Here is an 18,418-nt window from a genome sequence, read left to right as displayed (position 1 = left end):
CTGCCCTTTAACATAGCGCCCAAATACTTCTTTCCCTGCCCACTGGTCAGCCCCGAAGACCCTACCTTATTGTTCTGCATGTCCTTATTGGCACCATTCTTCAGGAGGACGACTGCGGCTTCGACATTGTTCACAGCAGCTGCCCAGTGCAGTGCTGACTTGCCTACAAGGGAAGGCCAGGAAACACAGCAAGAATTAGTGAGTGGGAAGGGGACTAGTAAAGCAGCCCTCCTCTTCTTCAGCTGCCCACTGTACCCAGATCATCCACAGCGTTGACGTCTGCGTGGCAGTTGATGAGGTCTTCCAGCATCCCCTCCACAGCCAAGCGAGCAGCCAGGATCAGTGGGGTCGTCCCGTCGTGCATTCGGGCATCGAGATCAGTCGCCCTGTTCCTTATCAGGATCTGCCCCAGCCAGAGGAAGCACAGACATTAGGTGGGACAGACCCCCAAGACACCCAGAGCTTGTGAGCTCCTCCTGGGGGCTGTCACAGAACCATAGAATGCTTGGGTTGGAAGAGACCTCAAAGCCCATCCAGTCCCAAGCCCTGCTGCGGGCTGGTTGTCACCCACTGGATGAGGCTGCCCAGGTCCCCATCCAACCCGCACCGCTCACCCAACATGCAGCACGAACACTTTCTGCAGAAAAGCGGTGGTGAAAGGACCCATTACCTGGAAGACTCCTTGGGCATCGGCAGAGACGGCGGCGTGCAGCGGGGTCCTGCCCATGTTATCCTGAATGTTCGCATCGGCACTGGCTTCCAGCAGGCGCTTGGCAGCGTCGGAGCGCGAGTAGCGGGCGGCCAGGTGCAGCGCGGTCTCGCCGGTGCGGTCGGTCTGGTTGTGCAAGCTGGCGCCTTGGTAGATGAAATCTGAGATGACTGCGGGAGCATCGTCCTCCTCCTCGCTGTTGCCAGTCTCCAGCCCTCCTCCGCTGCACGAGGCGATCATGAGGGGCGTGAAGCCATCTGAAAAGCACGGGGGGAACTCGGTGAGAAAAGGCTTGCTACCTTCCCGTAATGAGGGCGGCTCAGCGAGATGCTCTGTCTGCAATAGATGCTTAATCCCGTGGGTGCGTACAGACTGAGTTCCTGACTGCTTCTGCACATCAAACACGAATATCCTGGCTGGCACACTGACATGCAGGATGCGATCAATACAGAGGGCTGCTCAGCACAGACTTCAGTGCAGTACAGCACAGCCTTAGCTATTTTCATTATTTCAGAAGACAGAGTCAGAGAGGTGGGGAAGGCCAAATGTTTGAAATCATTTTGAAGTCCAGTAACTACGAATATAGCTAAAAGCTTGGGAAGAAGATCGGGAAATGTGCAGTTTGGAAGTGGATGATCTGTAAGGCCCCTTCCAACCCAAACTGTTCTCTGATTCTGTTCACCTTGGAGTGGCAGGGGAGAAGCGGAATGATTTAATAGTTCTTCTGTACCCTCTGATTTCCCTCTCCCTGATTAAATAAAGCGATCTTGCTGCAAGCAGAATTTGGCAGAGTGTCTCATGCAGAACAGCAACTGTGCAGTGCAGAGGGGTGAGCGGTGACCGTGACATTTGGCTGACACGAGAGGGCAGTGAGGATTTCAGATGAGCCAAAAAGAGAAGGCAAAGAGCCTTACCGGGACCTCGCACGTTGACATCCATGCAGTCTGCATCGATCTCGCCCTGCGGTGGGGTAGGGGCCATGGAGGAGATGCGGAGGTCGGCAGCGTCCAGGTGCTGCTGAGTCCACTGCCTGTGGTCTGTCTGGTCGTCTGTGTCGGGCAGCATCGCTTGCTCCTCGAACTGGGGGACAACAACAAGGGCTGAGCGTGGGATGGGGGAGCTGAGCTGCAAGGTGGGAAGTTCTGCCAGCTGCACAGGTGCGTTTGCAATGCAAGCAGGTTTAGAAAGCAGGCTTGGGCAGCCCCAAGGGACATCTTGTGTGCTGCTTTCCGTGGAGCAATGTTCCTTCCATGCCACAGCCCAGAGAATGGCTGTTGCAGCACAGAACGGAAACCCTGTAAGCAGCTTACCCTGAATTTCTTGGTGTCCAGGGTCTCCTCGTCACCCCACTCATTCTGGTTGTCATCCATCAGCGTGCCGTCAGAAGCATTTTTGAGGGGTCTTTGAAAATAAAACCATGCCAAAGATTAGTTCCTCTGCAGGGACTGACACGTGATGGGCTGTGCTTTATGCATGCACAGAACAAGGCTCATTTTCAGGACTTTCCCCTCACGGTGCCTTTCATACCCTCCCAAGAGCCAATGGACCAAGAAGCATTAAAAAAACCTCCTCCAAACTAAAGTATGGTTTTCCCAACGCAGAACAATACAAAACCCCACTTTTCCCCTCCCCACCACCCCGCTATGATGCCCTAGAGAACAAAACTGATGGGACCATTCAGAAGAGCCCCTGAGCAGCCCCACTCTGCTGCGCCTACCGGACAACAAACCCACAACTCACTTCAGTCCAACAGAATCTTCCCCCAGCGGTTCTCGGCGCTTCTTCTTGCTCGACTCCGTCACTTTGAAGCCCTCTGGGAACCAGAGCTGTCCATGCTCCCTGCGCCGCTTGCGGGACACCAGCACTCCCACTCCGATGAAAGCAAGCAAGACCAGCGCGGCCACCACCACGTACATAGGATACAGCTGGGAGTTCCTCGTGGGCTCCGCCGTTTCACCTGGAAAGCAACGGGGCACAGAGAGATGCTGAGACATGAAGCTGCATAGCAAACGAGTGACGGAGTGGAAATGAAGCAAAATTAGTTAATAAAGGTACCGAAGGCTGATCTAAATCAGCCCCCTCCCAAAATAAGGTCATTTTATACGCTATTAATCAGAATTGCAAACTATCGGCAAATTCTCCGCTGCACAAGCCAGCCTGCATCAGGAGACAGCTTTACTTTTTTCTCCTTTAAGGAAAAGGATTAGCAAACTTCAAATCATTGCGCTTGCATTGAGCTGTTAAGACAAAAGGATTTAGGGGGGATTTTCAAGATACAAACTTCAACTCCTTGCATGTCACTGATTGATTGGAGCTGGTTGGGCTGTATGGGCTTTTTTTTTTTTTTTTTTTTTAACTTTGATAGTGATAATGATTTTGAAATAAACCTGGAATAAGCAAAAATAATCAACGCTTTTGGTACTGTTTTTAAAAACAGACTAAAAGGAATAAAAAGACGCGGGGTTATTAAAACCAGATCCTGCCCAACTGTGGCACCTGAGCCAGCGGAGCGATAACAGAGCACGGATGAGGTGGGGAACTTCCAGGCTCTCATCAGCTGCACTTACTCTTGACGGCCTCTATTTTGTAGGGGATGTTCAGGTTGCCCAGGGAGGCCAAGGCCCCCAGGAAGGCCGCCACGTCGGTTGCGCTCTGGAAGCACTGGGAGGACGACTGGATGCACTGCCGGTTGTCGATTTCCAAGTAGACGATGGATCTGCGAGAGAAGAGTCAATGGGAAATAAGGGGCCACCATGGCCCTGCAGGGCAGTGGGCAGCAGGAGGTGCGAGCCCATCTCCTCGCTTCTCTGCGGCCCCAGCCCCGGGCTCACACTGGTGGTCTATTGGATCTGCCTCCATGAACACTGCAAAGCCTGGCTCCTTATCTACAGGAATGCAAGGGAGCCTGCTGCACCATGCTCTGAAATTACCCAGACGCTACAGTATTGTAAATAATGCTGTTTGGGAGCCTTCAGATCTTTCACATCAGTTTCACTGCTCAAACTCCTTTGGTTTCGTTGACTTTTGATTGAGTCCACGGAGAGGGAAGGTCAGATCTATATGTTTATACAAAAGAGCTCCAAACACAGTCTGCAGAGATCGAGTTTTACAACAAAGCTCTCGGAAGCATTTCCCAGGGAGAACCTGAGGCTTAGCCCAGTGCCTTCCTCTGAGCAGACATCGGCTGGGCCAATCCCCCCACCCAACAACGCCCAGTGTGGGAGCCCCGCAGCATTGTGCAGAGGTTCAGGTTGGTTATGAGGAAAAATTTATTCTCCAAAAGAATGGTAACGCACTGGCACAGGCTGCCCAGGAAAGTGGGGCAGTCACCATCCCTGGAGGTGTTCCAGAACCGTGGAGATGCGGCACTGAGGGATGTGGTGAGGGGGCACGGTGGGATGGGCTGCGGTTGGAGATCTGAGAGGGCTTTCCCAATCTTAATGGTTCTGTGATTCTACGTTATTAGTATCAACACACAAAACCAACCCTGCTCTGTGACAGAGGCGCCCACTGGTCCCCTTACCCTCTGATGTCCATCTGATCCAGCTCTCTCTTCTGCCTCCGGCCAGCCCGCGAGTAGAGGCTGCTCTTCACTTTGTTGATGACAGCGCTGGACATATCTGCCCAGTCCTCCGTTGACCTCTTGATGTAGTGCTTTTTCAGCTCCTCCTCGTTGCCATAGTACGGGAAGATCATGTACTCTCCCTTGGCGTTCTTCTTGAAGACGACGTTGGTGTGCAGCACGCGGCTCAGCTCCCGCAGGAAGTTGAAGGAGTTGTTCTTCAGGTTCTCGGGGGTGATGAGGACCACCACCACCAGCGTCCCGTCCGCCAGCTTCTCGGGCATGTTGTTCGCGCAGTCCAGCCCGTCCCACTCGCACTCAAAGTTATTGCAGCCCTGGTCGCAGTGACCATCTGAGAAGTGGTCTTTGCAGTACTGGTCGTACAGAGGGCTAGGCAGAGGGGAAGAAAGGCAGAGGAATGAGTTAGGTTAGGCACTGCGCTTGTTATGGGTCAACGGTTGGATGAGATGATCTTAGTAGTCAAGCCTTAATGATTTTATGATTCTATGATTATTGCTAAGAAAATAGTTTGTGCTTCCCAAAGAGCTCTCTTTTGTGTAAATATTATTTATCTTAATGGATATGGGACCAGTTGACATGGAAGGCAATTGCGCCATGCAGCACTGCAAAGTGCTCATCTGAGGGGTGAAAGATAGCAGCTGTTGTGTCATAAGTCACAGTTTAGATGCCAGAGAACAGGGACAAAGTGCTGTGAGTCACATCACAAGTCACATTTTAGATGCAAGGGACAAAGTGCTGCGACTCAGAGAAGACATGAGGACACAGAATAGTTACTCAGACTTCGTCCAGGAATCTGGGAGTAAGCCCCTGCTGCTTGCAAAGACAATGCTTGCTAAGTGCCTGGATGCTCACGTCATCATGCTTCCCGGTTGGTCTTCCCTACTCTGAACCTCACTGTGCCACTACTGCCGGTCGCAAAATTCACATCTGTGGCACGATACAGGTCAGGGCAGCAAAGCCAAATAGAGAGAGCTACCAAGCGTGCACAGAACTCTGTAGGACCAGGGGGAACTATGGGGACTTGAATTGCAGCCCTACGTGCAGGAGAAGAGAATGAAGATACAGCCAGAAGACTGCAGCGCTCACGGCTTTAAAGCAAGAGGGCCAACGAGTCACTTACTTGCACTGCCCCTCGTACTTCTGGCAGTCAAACCCATCGTACAGGCAGCCCGCGTTGTTGCACTGCGAGTCGCACTTGCCGTCGTTGAAGTACTTCCAGCACTGCAGCGACTGCGAGCAGTTCTTCCAGGGGTCGTTGAAGTTGAGCGAGCAGTCGCCGCCGTCCCAGCCGCAGGCGTGGTTGTTGCACTTCCCGTCGCAGATCTTGTTGCCGGCGTAGCCCGCGCAGACGGCGATCTCGCACTTCTCCTCAATTTTGGGTGGGATGATGTCCTGCCCGAAGCCGCCTTGGAAATCAAAGTCGAGGATGTGGCAGTTGAGGCCGTTGAAGTTGGCGGGGCAGTTGCAGTGGTAGTAAGGGGAGGCGTCGCTGAGGAACTCGCAGGTGCCCCCGTTGTAGCAGGGGTTGGAGATGCAGGGGCTGCTGGCCGGGTACTGGCACTCGGGGCCCGTGAAGGCCGCTGCACACACGCACTTGGAGCTCTTGTGCACGGAGATGCAGGTGCCACCGTTCAGGCAGTGCAGGGTCCCGCAGGTGTGGGAGTCGTTCTCGCAGGTGGCACCCACAAAGCCCTGGGGAGGGGACAGCGAGGAGGGGTCAGTCACCGAGACCTATGTCCTGATACACGCGTGTCTGCTGGGAAACTCAGCCCAAATGAGGGCAATCAGATCTAAGGGTGCAGCTGTGCTGCTGCCTCTGAAACTCGTGATGGGCAAAATCACCTACAGCGCGAACCCCCTTAGAGCATTCCTCCTGAAAGCAAAGGGAGCTCTTCTCCATCTCTGCCTGTCCCACCTTTACGTGGAGCAAACCATCATCCCCCAGGCGGAAAAGAGCGTGCCCCACAGAGCCGGGTGTCACACCGGCTGCGCTGACCCTCCAGCTCCTCCCTGACCCAGCAGGTGAGGAAGGCCTGGATGCATGGATTTCCTCCCAGTGTTAGGGGCTGCGGTAGGAACCTACCGGGGGGCACTTGCAGATGAAGCCGCGGCCGGTGTTGCTGGCCACAGCGCACGTTCCCCCGTTCCTGCAGGGTTTGCCCTTGCAGCCATCCACCACGGTGTCACAGCGACGCCCTGAGGAGGGACAGGAGGGCGTGAGGAGCGGGGCAGGGCAGGCGAGGTGCTCGGGGTGCGCCGCGGGCAGCGGGCGGCACGCGGCGCTCACCTGCGTAGCCGGGCCGGCACTCGCATTTGTAGTCATTGACCCGCTGCACGCAGTTCTGGGTGCCGCGCGCGTCGCAGGGGTTGGAGAGGCACTCGTTGACGTCTCCCTCGCAGCGCTCCCCTACAAAGCCAGGGGGGCAGATGCAGCTGTAGCCACCTACCCGATCCGTGCACTTGCCATTGTTAAAGCACTTGGGCCCCAGGGTGACGGGATCAAAGAAAGGGCTGCAGTCATCCACATTGATCTCACAGTGCACCCCTAGAGAAATGGGGGAACAACCCACACAGCTCATCAAACAGTATCGGGGGGCTTGGAGGTCCCTCGTGCCAACCTTCCCTGTGAAGGGGCTGAGCCTGACCAACTCAATGGCAGTCTGAGCCACCGCTCAGCGGGAAGCACACGGCCCATGCGGCTCGTACCCAAGGCCGCGTGGCCTTGATGGCTGAGCCCGCCAGCACATGCAATTCTCTATCGCTGCATTTGCTTCTGCAAGCCCGAGCAGCTAATGAGCAGATACCAAGGATATCTGCATTCCACCCGCTAATGCCCCAGCCTGGGGAATTAATTTACCTTGAGTTCCTCTGGGGCAGGAGCATTTGTAGGTATTGATGAGATCGATGCAGGTTCCTCCGTTCTGGCATGGGTGGGACAAGCACTCATTGATCTCCTCTGAGCAGTTAACTCCATGATAACCAGCCACGCACTGCAAGGAGGGGAAAGGAGAGCTGTCAGAGACCTTCACCCAGTTGCTGCGCGGTGCACAGGACACACAAACACCCAATCTATTCCCGATCCCCCTGAGTTACCACAACCCCCAGAAAGAGCCCAACACAAGAGAGCAGCTCCCACCTCACAGGAATAGCCCCCCAGGTAGTCCGTGCAGGTGGCTCCGTTCTGGCAGGGATTTGGGGAGCACTCGTCCACCTGCTCCTCGCAGTAGCTGCCGGTGTAGCCAGCCTGGCAGCGGCAGAAGTGCGTGTTGCCACTGTCCACACAGAGCCCCGAGTTCCTGCAGAGATGAGCGACGTCGATACCTGCCAGGAAGAGCAGGGAGATGCGGGGACCTCAGTGACACCCAGGGAAATGGTGTGTCCCACCACGATGGCAACCCTTGAGAAACCCGGAGAACCCCAGGCTGTGCACAGCTGCAGGGAATGCTGGCAGGGATGTACCTTGCTGCTTTGCAGCCACCTCGCAGGAGACGCTGGGGACATCACAGTAGAGTCCTGTCCAGCCGCTGTTGCACTCGCAGCGGTACAGGTTGTTGGTCTGCCAGCACTTGCCCCCATTTTTGCAGGGTGAGGAGTCACACCAGCGCACCAAGTTCTGTGCAGAGAAAGCAAGGGAGGAGGTCAGGACCCAGAGAGGCTTCTGTAGGATGCAGCCCCAACCCTGCATACAGGGACCCCTGGAATCTTCTCCCTACCTGGCAGTTGAGCCCAGTGTATCCCTGGGGACAGGTGCACTTGTACGTCCCATAGCTGTCCTGACACGTGCCCCCGTTCAGGCAGGGCTTGGAGTCACACTCGTTGATGTTGTGCTCACAGTAGCTGCCCGTGAAGCCGGATGGACAGAGGCAGGTGAAGGTGTTGATGCCATCCACACAGGTCCCCCCGTTGAAGCAGGAGCTGGGAGCACAAACGCCACATCCTCGTGAGTCACCCCCACGGCTGATGCTCTTGGTACTGGACGCCAGCCCCGAAACCCTTCCAAACCCACCCAGGACCCCAGCCCCGTGGTGGCAGTACCTCTCGGTGCAATCAGGTGTGTTGTTCTCACAGTGGATGCCACTGAAGCCAGAGGGGCAGGTGCAGGTGTAACTGTTGACACAGTCGGTGCAGTTGGCCCCATTCTTGCAGGGGTTGCTGGCGCACTCGTTGATGTCCTCCTCGCACTTGAGCCCGCGGAAGCCAGCCAGGCACTCACAGAAGAATGTGCCAACGCCATCCGAGCAGGAGCCGCCGTTGTGACATGGATCTGGAAATGGGACACGCATGCATTAGGTGCAACGGGTCTGGCCCTGGTGTTGTCCCCATACACAGGGGGATGGGACAGAGGCCAGCCTAGCCCCAGCTGGGAAGGCACGAGGCACATGGGACACACTTGCTCACTGCCTGCACGTCACCGTCCCCCCCAGCCTCCTTCCTGCCAGCCACCACCTGGCCCAGATTGACGCAGCCCCATGGGGATGGGGCTGAGACATTCCCAAAGCATGACAGGCCTGGACCCACACAGAGACACAGCTCTCAGAGTGCGGGGAGGCTGACCCAGCCCTGGGGATCTGGGGCACACACAGCGCCGGGTGGCCCTGGCTCTTACTGGGCTGGCAGTCATCGATGTCAGTGTCGCAGTTGCGGCCTGCGAAGCCCGCCCGGCACAGGCAGCGGTAGCTCCCGTTGGTGTTCTGGCACGTGGCCCCGTTGCGGCAGGGGCTCTTCACACACTCGTTGATGTCGATCTCGCACGTCTGGCCTGCAGAACAGCGGGATGGGGGCCACGTGAGCTGGGGGGCACTGGTAGAAGCCCCGGGGCTGGTTGCCGTGCCCCGCGCCCTGCAGCAGGCCCACCCCGCGGAGCAGGCCCACCTTGCCAGCCGGGCGGGCAGCTGCACGAGAACCTCTTGTAGTCCTCCGACTCCCGGCACTCGCCGCCGTTCTTGCAGGGGCCGCCGGCGCAGGGGGCCAGCACGTCCTCACAGGTGGCTCCTGCACGGGGACAGGTGCCCGGTGACCACTTCCCAAGGGACAACGGTGACCCATCGGCCTGCTCCCTGCCCTGCAGCAGGGCCTGGGCTGCCCACTCAGGGCCCTCTCCTCCATCTCTATGACCCCTGACCCCCACAAATCTTTAAACCCCTGCAATCTGGGCCTTGTTAAAGGGCCGCACACTTCCTCTGGAAGGGAAGTGCTGCTCAGGGTGTCTTTCCCCCCCCCTCCTTCTCTGTTGCTTTTCCTGTTTACATCCAGCCAAGGGACACGTTCCCCCCGAACCCTTATCTTCTCTGTCAGCCAGTATCTCCTGAACTGCCCTTTGCTATTTTCCAGAGCCTTCCCCTCCCCTCCTGCCCTATCCCCATCCCTCCCCCCAAGGGGTTTCTATGGCCACTGCTGAAGGCAGGAAACAGCTCACAGCTTCCTGCTATTGTGCTCTGACTGCTGCTCTGTGCGAGCGGAAGCGAGAGGACGGCAAACAGGAATCAGTTCAGCAGAATTGCCCGGCCCTGTGGCCTCAGACTGCTTTTTCCAGGCCTGGGCACCAGGGTGGGAGAACCAAAAAGGCCCCCATCGCAGTGAGTTGCCAGTGCTTCTGCCCTCTCCAGAGAAGGAAGACAAGGAAGCTCCGCCTGGCTGCTCCTCAGTGCTCCTCTGAGTTTCCTCCAGCTGTGCTGCAGCACAGGGAGATGGAGCAAAGGGGAAGACCTGGAGCAGAGGGACTCATTTTGAGCCCTATGGGAGAGCTGGGGGGCTCCTTCCCCCTCACCTGTGTAGGGCAGGAGGCAGTTGCAGGTGTAGCCGGCCACATCGTCGATGCACGTGCCTTGGTTCAGGCAAGGGTTAGAAGCACATTCGTTGATATTGGTCTGGCAGTTGGGTCCTTGGTTAGAAAAAAAGAAACAGAGCTTTAAAACAGGGTGGGATGGAGCCAGGGGCATGGAGAGCCTTCTGCTGTCAGCTCAAGCCACGGGACCCGACTCTGCCAAAGGTCCCCAACTCCCTCCTGGAGCAGGATTCTCCATCGTGCCTCCAGTGACACCTCTGGTCCATGAGGACATCTGCCTGGAGCTCCCACCCAGCCCCTGACACAGGGCAGTGTCCTTGGCCCCGTCCTTACCGCTGAACCCCTCCCTGCAGGTGCAGATGTAACCGCTGGTCATGTCCTTGCAGGTGCCACCATTCATGCAGGGGTTGGATTCACACTCGTTATTGTTGATGTCGCAGTTCGTCCCGCTCCAGCCTGGGTCGCAATCACAGCGGTAACTTTGGGGAAAAACAAGAGCGTAAAGCAGAGGATTCGATGCCCCCCGACCGTGCTTTGCTGCAAGCAGCGCCGTGCCCCAGCCTACCCGTTCAGCCCGTCGTGGCACCTCCCGTGGATGCAGGGGTTGCTGTTGCACTCGTTCACTTCGGACAGGCACTTGGGGTCGTGGAAGCCCTCGGGGCAGAGGCAGGTGAAGCCGTTGATGCCGTCCTTGCACGTGCCCCCATTGTGGCACGGGTTGCTGGCGCACTCGTCGATGTTGATGTTGCACATGCGTCCTGGGAAAGAGGTGAGCAGCAAGGTGTCACTCCTAGCAGGGACACAGCACTGAGGGTGCAGAGCCTCCTGGAGACACGGGATATGCAGTCCCCTTCGGATGTTAGAGGCTCAGATCTCTGGGCACACACATGTGCCAGGCCTGCTTCTGGGGAGTTCATACCCTGCTTTGCCCTCCTGGCTAAATTCAGCACAGTCGGGAGGGGAAATCAATGGAATCAGGAGGGGGCCGTGCTGTGGGCTTCTGTGGTTGAGGAGGGACTATCGGAGGGAGCCAATTTCAGCCTGTAACCCTACCTGCTGGGGCTGACAAAGGACGGCTTTATGGAAGGCTCCTGGCAAGCAGGAGCACAAAGAGCCGCGTGGCCCCGCAGCCCTTGCTGCCGCGAGCAGGGAGCCGGCGGGGTCTGCCGCTATCAAAGCCCTTCGCTTTTTGCAGCGTTGATCAAACAAACCAGTTAGACAAGGCAGCAACCCGATACCCATGGGAGTGGATGCAATGGGAGTCGGATTCCCGGCACTGGAACGCCTTTGATTTTGACTCCAGCTGGAATCGCCCGCTCAGACAACTGGGAGGTGTTGGGCTGGGGTGGCAGCACTGCTGGGTGCCCAAGGCGAGGGCAGAACCTCCCCGAGACCCTGGCCCCCCTGGCTGCTCTCAGTGCCCCATTCCTCGCCTCACTGTGCCCCGCTCTCACCTGTGTACCCCGGCTCGCAGGTGCACTCGTAGCCATTGATCTTGTCGATGCACTTGCCGTAGTCGCAGGGGTTGCTGGCACAGTCATCCAGGTTGATCTCGCAGTTGGGCCCTTGAGGAGGAAAGCGGGGGTGTTAGCAGCGTGCCCCCGGCCCTGCTGACGAGGCACAACAAACCCTGCGGGCGCTGCCCCCACACCACAACAAAGCCTCCCCCGCAGACAGCTTCCAGCCGGGGTGCGGGTGCTAAACCGGGAAAACTCGCCCTGGCCGAGGACACCCCCGCCCCAGGGCATCCCCAAAATCAAGGCAGCTGCTGTCAGTGCCCTCCCAAAGCATCACTGTGAACCCGTCCGGGAACAGGCTGGGTGCCTTGCCGGCACCGCCACCCCAGGTGCTCCCGTTGCTTACCTGTGGTCCCCTTGAGGCACAGACAGTTGTAGGCGTTGTCCCTGTCCTGGCAGGTCCCCCCATTTCTGCAGGGCTGGCTCTGGCACTCATTGATGTTGATGTCGCAGCGGTGGCCCGTGTAGCCGGGCTGGCACAGGCAGGTGAAGGCGGCGATGCTGTCCTTGCAGGTCCCATAGTGGCACGGGTCAGGGTTGCACTCGTCAACGTCGATCTCACAGTGTACGCCCGAGAAACCTGGAGCCATTGGAGACACAGGGTGAGGATGGAGGACATGGGGTGCAGATGGAAGACATGGGGTGAGGATGGAAGATATGGGGTGACGATGGAGCACGTCGGGGTGAGGACGGAGGAGGTGAGGTCACAACACGAGATGTACCTGCCCACCTGAGCCAGGCACATGGGAGCACCCACCCACTGCACCAGCAGCACCAGTGCAGCAGGACCCCCCCAGGTGCAGGGCACAGGGCAGTGGAGCTCCCCCAGGCACAGGGCCTTTCAGCGCCCGGCTCGCGGGCTTTGTCCCGGGGCACACAATGCCCTGCATTAAGCCGCCTCGGCTCAGGAGCGGGGCCCCGCGCTCGCCCGCGTCTCGTCCCGGAGCGTGCGGGGGGGGGTGGCCGCATGCACCCCCGAATAATCACCCCCCAGCAGATCCTATTCTCCTGGCCAGCTCCCTCCCCGATGGGCCGGGGGTGGAGAGCCGAAGACAAAGTACAGCTTTGACTAGACCCCGCCAAGCCCACATAGCAGCTTTTCATCGGGGCTTGGCATTAGCAAGACACTAATTAGAGGCCATTCAGCTGGAAGATTTCTGGCGGGAGCTGCTCCACAAAAGAGCCACTGTTTGCCACCAGGGCTCAAGTCATCATTCTGTGCAATCGCTCCTTGGGTTTCGGTGCGCGAGCCCCCGCAGCCCTGCACCTTGCATCCCCATAGAGGCAGCTTTATTCCTTCCTTCCTTCCTTCCCCATCGCTGCCGGGGAGCGCAGCGGTGGGATGGGCGCTGCGGGGCCACACCTCGTTAGCACCGGGCTCGTTATGGTGCTGGCTGGAAGCTGGGATCTGGGCTAAGTTTTGGGAAGATCAGCACTTTCCTTGCTAATAACTCACTGACGTGGTTTTATGGCACTTCACAGGGCAGAAGGTGACTCGATCCTGCTCAGGTGTGCCCGAGCTCCCCCCCCAAGACATGGGGACCTCACCTTCGGTGCACTCGCAGCTGTAGGTGTTGGGGCCATCCACGCACTTGGCCCCATTCTTGCAGGGGGTGCTGGCACACTCATCGATGTCGAACTGGCACAGGTGCCCGTTGAACCCTGAAACAGAAGCAGATGTCACGTCCCCGCCGATGGCCGGAGCACCCCCTCCCCACCGCCCACAGGTCCTGCCGGGCCCCCCACGTCCCAGCCGGGGCGCCGGGTTTCCATGGGGACGGCTGCGCGGGGCCCTGAATGCTGGGCTGCGACCCGCCATTGACAGCATCTTATTTACATCTCTAGAGGAGCAAAGTCTCTGAACTTCAAAACCTCCTTTCACAGATTAACCGTCTCCCCATTCTCCGCTCCACCCCGTGACTTTGACACAGCATTCAAAGTGGCTGGCGAGGCCCCCCGGCCCCCGGCCCTCCTTCCCAAAGAGGGGCCTTTTCAAGTGCAAAGCCGAGGGCTTTAATCCACCTTCCCCTCTCCCATGGGCTGGTGCAGCAATGGGGCTCGACCCATTGCTGGAATGGCGAAAAAATCCCCAAAGTGGCGGCTCTGCGCCCAACCCGCGGCACGCATGGGGATGCCACTCACGGTGCGGTTTCGCCGTGAGCATCCCACACTGCTGCAGGGCTGCAGCTCTGCAATGCACAGAGCCAACTGTTGGGCTCTGCCCTGCCCGGGTTGGTACCCAGCGCCAGGGATGCCGTAAGAGATGCGGTGAGGGCTGCCACGTACCGGTGGGGCACTCGCAGTGGAACTCATTGATCTTATCCAGGCAGTTGCCGTTGTGCAGGCAGGGGCTGCTGGCGCACTCGTCCGTGTTGATTTCGCAGTAGACGCCCTCGTATCCTGCAGACAGACCCAGCGCCCCGTCAGCTCAGTGCCATGGGACCGGCATGCAACACGGAGGGATGGGCAGGCGACACCAGGCAGGTGTTTGGCCTCTATGAGGACAGCCCAGGAGCCACGCTCCAGCTGACAGGACCTTATGCAAAAGCTCCTATGCAACCATCCACCATGGATTTCCCATTCCAAGCCAACAAGAGGAAGAGTGCAGAGGGCTGGCGGTGCCCAGCTCCCCACTCCCATACCCCATCACTGCACAGGCTTTTGGTGCTAGCCCCAGGTGCAGCAGCCTCTCATGGTTACCAGCCCAAATCAGTGCTCACGGGCACACGAAGCCTTCCCTGCCTGCACCCAGCACCAGGGCACGGTGCGCCCACTCACCAGGCATGCAGATGCACTGGAACTCCCCGATCTGGTCCAGGCAGGTGGCATCATTCTGGCAGGGGTTGGAGAGGCACTCATTGACGTCGATCTCACAGCGGGGGCCCGAGTAGCCCTGCATACACTGGCACTGGAAGGACCCCTGGGTATTGATGCATTTCCCTGCATGCTCGCAGGGGTTGGCTCCTACAAGAGACAAATGTTGCTTATAGGATGCATCTCCCTCCTGTGCCGTACGAGCTGCTTGGTGTTAGGACACGACACTCACCCAGTGAGCACTCATCCACGTCCTGGTTGCATGCTGGCCCCATGTACCCCGAAGGACACGTGCAGATGGCTTTGCCATTGACAGGGTTGGTATCGCAGTTGGAGCCCTCGTTGCAGGGGTTGCTGATGCAGGCATCATCCAGGTGGCACAGCAAACCTGTGGTGAGGAGTATGATGCTGGGCATGCAGCTTGCCGTGCACAGAGGCCTTGGGGGAGTGGGGGGACATGCAAAGAGCTGCCACCAGCACAGGGTGGTGCAGGGATGGGGCCTCACCTGTGCGCCCATGGGGACACTCGCAGTAGAAAGAGGCCACCCGGTCGTGGCAGGTGGCCCCCTGGAAGCAGGCAGCCATGGCGCAGTCGTCGATGTTCTCGCTGCAGTCCTCGCCCGTCCAGCCGTTGACGCAGACGCAGTTGTAGCCGCCATGGTTGTTGTGGCAGGTGCCCCCGTTCTGGCAGGCGTTGGGCATCAGCTGGCACTCATCCACGTCCTCCGTGCAGTACTGACCTGTGAGGGGCCGGGGCACCATCAATTCCTTGCGCCCAGATGGGCGTCTCCGCGCTCTCCCCACCCAGCTATGCGTCCTCTGGGCAGGATGTGTCCCCCAGCACGTCCTCCTGCTGCCCCCCGGCACTACCTGTCCACTCGGGCGGGCACTGGCAGTTGTAGGTGTTGACGCCATCCACGCAGGTGCCCCCATTCCTGCAGTTGTTCCCCGGACAGTCATCGACGTTCTCCTCGCAGTTCTGCCCGGTGAACCCTGCACAGAACAACCACTGTGTCACCTCCCTGCGACCATGCCCCCGCCCAGTGCCACCGTCCCCACAGCCCCGCAGGGCTCCCAGCACCGGGGGGTGCCCTCCTGCCGCCATCCCCGCAGCCGGGTGCTGTTAGCAGGCAGACAGCCTGCAGGCGCTCCCTGCCCCACGCCTTTGAAGCCAGCGCCTGGTTTCATCCCCAGCCCCGTCCTGCCTCCTGCGGGGCCGACTCCTGACGCACACGTTACCCCAGGAGGGAGCAATCTCCCAAGCCTGGCAAGCGGCCCCATCCTCGGCGCAGGGTGCCAATGCCCCCGGCCCCGCCACGCTCACCCCGAGCGGTGGAGGCTGTGCTGGGGACGGGATGAACCTGGGCTGCTCCCACTGCCGCTCGCGGCACCCGGCGCTGAATCACCCCGCTTTAATTTCACGTTTAAAGTGCCTCATCGCTGGTGTTTCCCCCAGAGGGGAATTCTTTGTTTCCAAGCCTCTCACAGCGTGAATCATGGCACGGAGTAAATCTCAGCTCTCCTCTCGGCGCAGCCTGGCTGCTCAGGTTGCTGTTACCACCTCCACCTGATAGCACGGCGCACATGGAAACCGTGCGGCACCTGACCTCACCCCATGGCATGTGCAGCAGAAACGAAATGGCCCTTACTGGGAGATCTGCCACCCCGACCCCCAGCACAGCCACTGCTCCTTGTTCTGGGGTTGGCACCAACGCAGTGGTGGGTGCTTGGTGGTGGGGACAGGCAGCACACAGCCCTGAGAGCATCAGGGGAAGGACACACACCAACCCCAGCACCAGTCCAAAGCAGAAGAGCAGATAACTTTGTGCCTCATTTTGAAGCAGTTGGGCTGAGACCGAGCAGCAATAACCAGCAATGTCCTGGTTACCAGAACTAACTCATTTTGAACCCTCGGAATGAGTAATTAGTACTGCAATTACTTTAAACTCAGGGTTACACTCTGCAGCGATGGCACGATAAAGCAGACAAGATTAGTTTAGCTTTCAGAAACCCGGTGCAGTCAGGAAATGACAAGGGGACTTTGTTTTTGCTGCATACCAGCGTATCAATCACTCTTATCATCAGCACCAGCCCCGGTTCCTGTGCCTCTGCCAGAAGCCGATGCAGCCCTCGCACGAGCTGTGCCCCATGGCAGAGCTATCGAAGAACCCCTGTGTCCCCCCCCACAGCCCTCCCTGCCCTATTGTAGGGCTGTGCCACCCACGGGAGGCGGACCAGGCCGTGCAGCATGCAAATTCCCTGGCAGTCAGCCGCAGCGGGTGTGAGCGCCGATCTCCCTGCGGCAGCGATGCTCCCCGGGGCGATCCCTCACCCCGCCGTGCCCGACACTGGGAGAATTGCAGTGTCAGCAGTGCAGCGGGCAGGCCAGTGCTGCTCCTTGCCACCCTCCTCCTTCCCGACCCTGCGGCAGTGCCGCTCCTGTTGAGCAGTGCCCGTGGGAGCTGCTGGCTCCGGGCTCATCGTGCCAGCTCGGCGGGGCTGGGCTGCCTTCCTTGCATCAGCCCCAACGCTGCTGGTAGCATGAGAGCTTTGCTCTAGCCTGGGTGAGCAGGTGTGGAGAGGAAGCTGGAGCTCCTGCAGGGCCATGGGGACCAAGATGTGGGTCTCCGGATGTGGGCAACTAGATTTGGGTACCAAGATGCGGATGCCTGGATCGGGGCATCTGGATGCGAGCAGACAGATATAGGTGCCAGGATGTAGGCACCTGGACATGGGTACCAGGATGCGGACACATCTCTGCCAGCTGGGAGAGCCCATCCCCATCTCAGATCTCAGAGGGATGGCAGCACAGGGATGCTCCATGGCAGTGGGGCAGGAGGGAGGATGGGGCTCCCATGGGAACACAGAGCTCCTGCAGGAGCCCTTCGTTTTGGAGGCTGCCCTTCATTTCTCTGTCCTGCACGGCCAGGCTCCTCCCGCGCTCACCGGAGGGAGCAGCAGTGAGCATGGGCAGGGTCTCCCTTCCCCAAGCCCATCTGCACTCGGAAACTTTCTAAATAGCTATTCCGGGACAATAATTCCATTCTGGAAGTGGATTAAGCTAAAGCGGAAAAAGGCACTCTTATTCTGGAATATGAGCATCCGCACAGGGGCCTCTGCTGAAACAGTTGTTTTGGAAGAGCTATTCTGGTGAATCACCACGTACGAAAAGCCCCCAGCTGACCTCTCTGTTTAAGGCACAGCTGCCCAACATCTTCCCAAAGCCAGCCAGCACAGCGCGCTGCGCCGCGTGGCTTTGTCACTCTCCAGGCGGTGACATGCACGAAGCACCGGGGAGAGGAAAACGAAGGCACGAGAGCTGCAAATCGACCCCAGCACCTCCCTGCAGGGAGCACCCAGCAGCCCCTACCTGGCAGACAGGTGCAGTCGTAGGTGGTGTCCCCGGTCTGGCGGCACGTGCCCCCGTTCTGGCAGGGCGAGGGGTTGCAGGGCACGTAGAGGTGCTCGCAGTTCTGCCCGGTGTAGGCTGGCTTGCAGAAGCACTGGTAGGTGCCCACCTCGTTGGTGCAGCTGCCGCCGTTCTTGCAGACGGGCGGTGAGATGTTGCACTCGTTCACGTCCTGCTTGCAGTTGGCCCCGTGGAAGCCGGCCGTGCAGCGGCAGACGTAGTGGGCTTCGAAGGGGACGCACTGGCCGCCGTTGGCACAGGGGTTGGAGGCGCAGGGGTCGGCCTGCTGGCAGGTTTTACCTGGGGAGGGAGGGAAGAGGAGGATGCAAAGAGCAGCTCTTAGTGCTGGGGCACAGAGCCACCTCGAGAGCTTTCTTTACAGGGAGTGCAAATAACTCCCCCCAGTTGAGCATCTCCCAAGCTCAGCTTTACCAACCCTCTCCATTCTTCTTCAGTGCTGACAGAGCAAAACTCAGTGCCCTTCTCCAGCAGCAGCCCTCAGCAAGGGCTGCTCATCCCATCCCATCCCATCCCATCCCATCCCATCCCATCCCATCCCATCCCATCCCATCCCATCCCATCCCATCCCATCCCATGAATC

General features: G+C 58.7%; 1 protein-coding gene across 2 annotated transcripts in view; it reads right to left on the bottom strand.

Moving 5' to 3' along the window:
* NOTCH1 (notch 1) overlaps positions 1–18,418 on the bottom strand; it is a 35,702-nt gene that overhangs the window by 3,465 nt on the left and 13,819 nt on the right. The window contains exons 4-33 of one of the 2 annotated variants that reach the window (XM_021413742.1): positions 17,779–18,117; positions 15,279–15,401; positions 14,915–15,148; positions 14,641–14,796; positions 14,373–14,558; positions 13,881–13,994; positions 13,143–13,256; positions 11,941–12,174; positions 11,532–11,642; positions 10,643–10,835; positions 10,411–10,556; positions 10,060–10,173; positions 9,165–9,284; positions 8,899–9,051; positions 8,328–8,556; positions 8,006–8,207; positions 7,752–7,905; positions 7,429–7,613; positions 7,150–7,282; positions 6,580–6,837; positions 6,376–6,488; positions 5,413–5,984; positions 4,233–4,661; positions 3,277–3,425; positions 2,450–2,666; positions 2,020–2,110; positions 1,624–1,789; positions 671–966; positions 256–403; positions 66–163 (exon numbers count right to left, since the gene is read on the bottom strand). In XM_021413742.1, the coding sequence (XP_021269417.1) occupies positions 66–163; positions 256–403; positions 671–966; positions 1,624–1,789; positions 2,020–2,110; positions 2,450–2,666; positions 3,277–3,425; positions 4,233–4,661; positions 5,413–5,984; positions 6,376–6,488; positions 6,580–6,837; positions 7,150–7,282; positions 7,429–7,613; positions 7,752–7,905; positions 8,006–8,207; positions 8,328–8,556; positions 8,899–9,051; positions 9,165–9,284; positions 10,060–10,173; positions 10,411–10,556; positions 10,643–10,835; positions 11,532–11,642; positions 11,941–12,174; positions 13,143–13,256; positions 13,881–13,994; positions 14,373–14,558; positions 14,641–14,796; positions 14,915–15,148; positions 15,279–15,401; positions 17,779–18,117 (5,777 nt within the window). The remainder of the gene's footprint in view (positions 1–65; positions 164–255; positions 404–670; positions 967–1,623; positions 1,790–2,019; positions 2,111–2,449; positions 2,667–3,276; positions 3,426–4,232; positions 4,662–5,412; positions 5,985–6,375; positions 6,489–6,579; positions 6,838–7,149; positions 7,283–7,428; positions 7,614–7,751; positions 7,906–8,005; positions 8,208–8,327; positions 8,557–8,898; positions 9,052–9,164; positions 9,285–10,059; positions 10,174–10,410; positions 10,557–10,642; positions 10,836–11,531; positions 11,643–11,940; positions 12,175–13,142; positions 13,257–13,880; positions 13,995–14,372; positions 14,559–14,640; positions 14,797–14,914; positions 15,149–15,278; positions 15,402–17,778; positions 18,118–18,418) is intronic. The other variant, XM_021413743.1, reaches the window with a different exon arrangement.

The sequence above is a fragment of the Numida meleagris genome, chromosome 16 (assembly GCF_002078875.1).
Source record: "Numida meleagris isolate 19003 breed g44 Domestic line chromosome 16, NumMel1.0, whole genome shotgun sequence".
Taxonomy (NCBI): Eukaryota; Metazoa; Chordata; class Aves; order Galliformes; family Numididae; genus Numida; species Numida meleagris.
The sequence above is the reverse complement of the archived record's forward strand: the minus strand, read 5'-3'. Positions and strand labels throughout refer to the sequence as shown.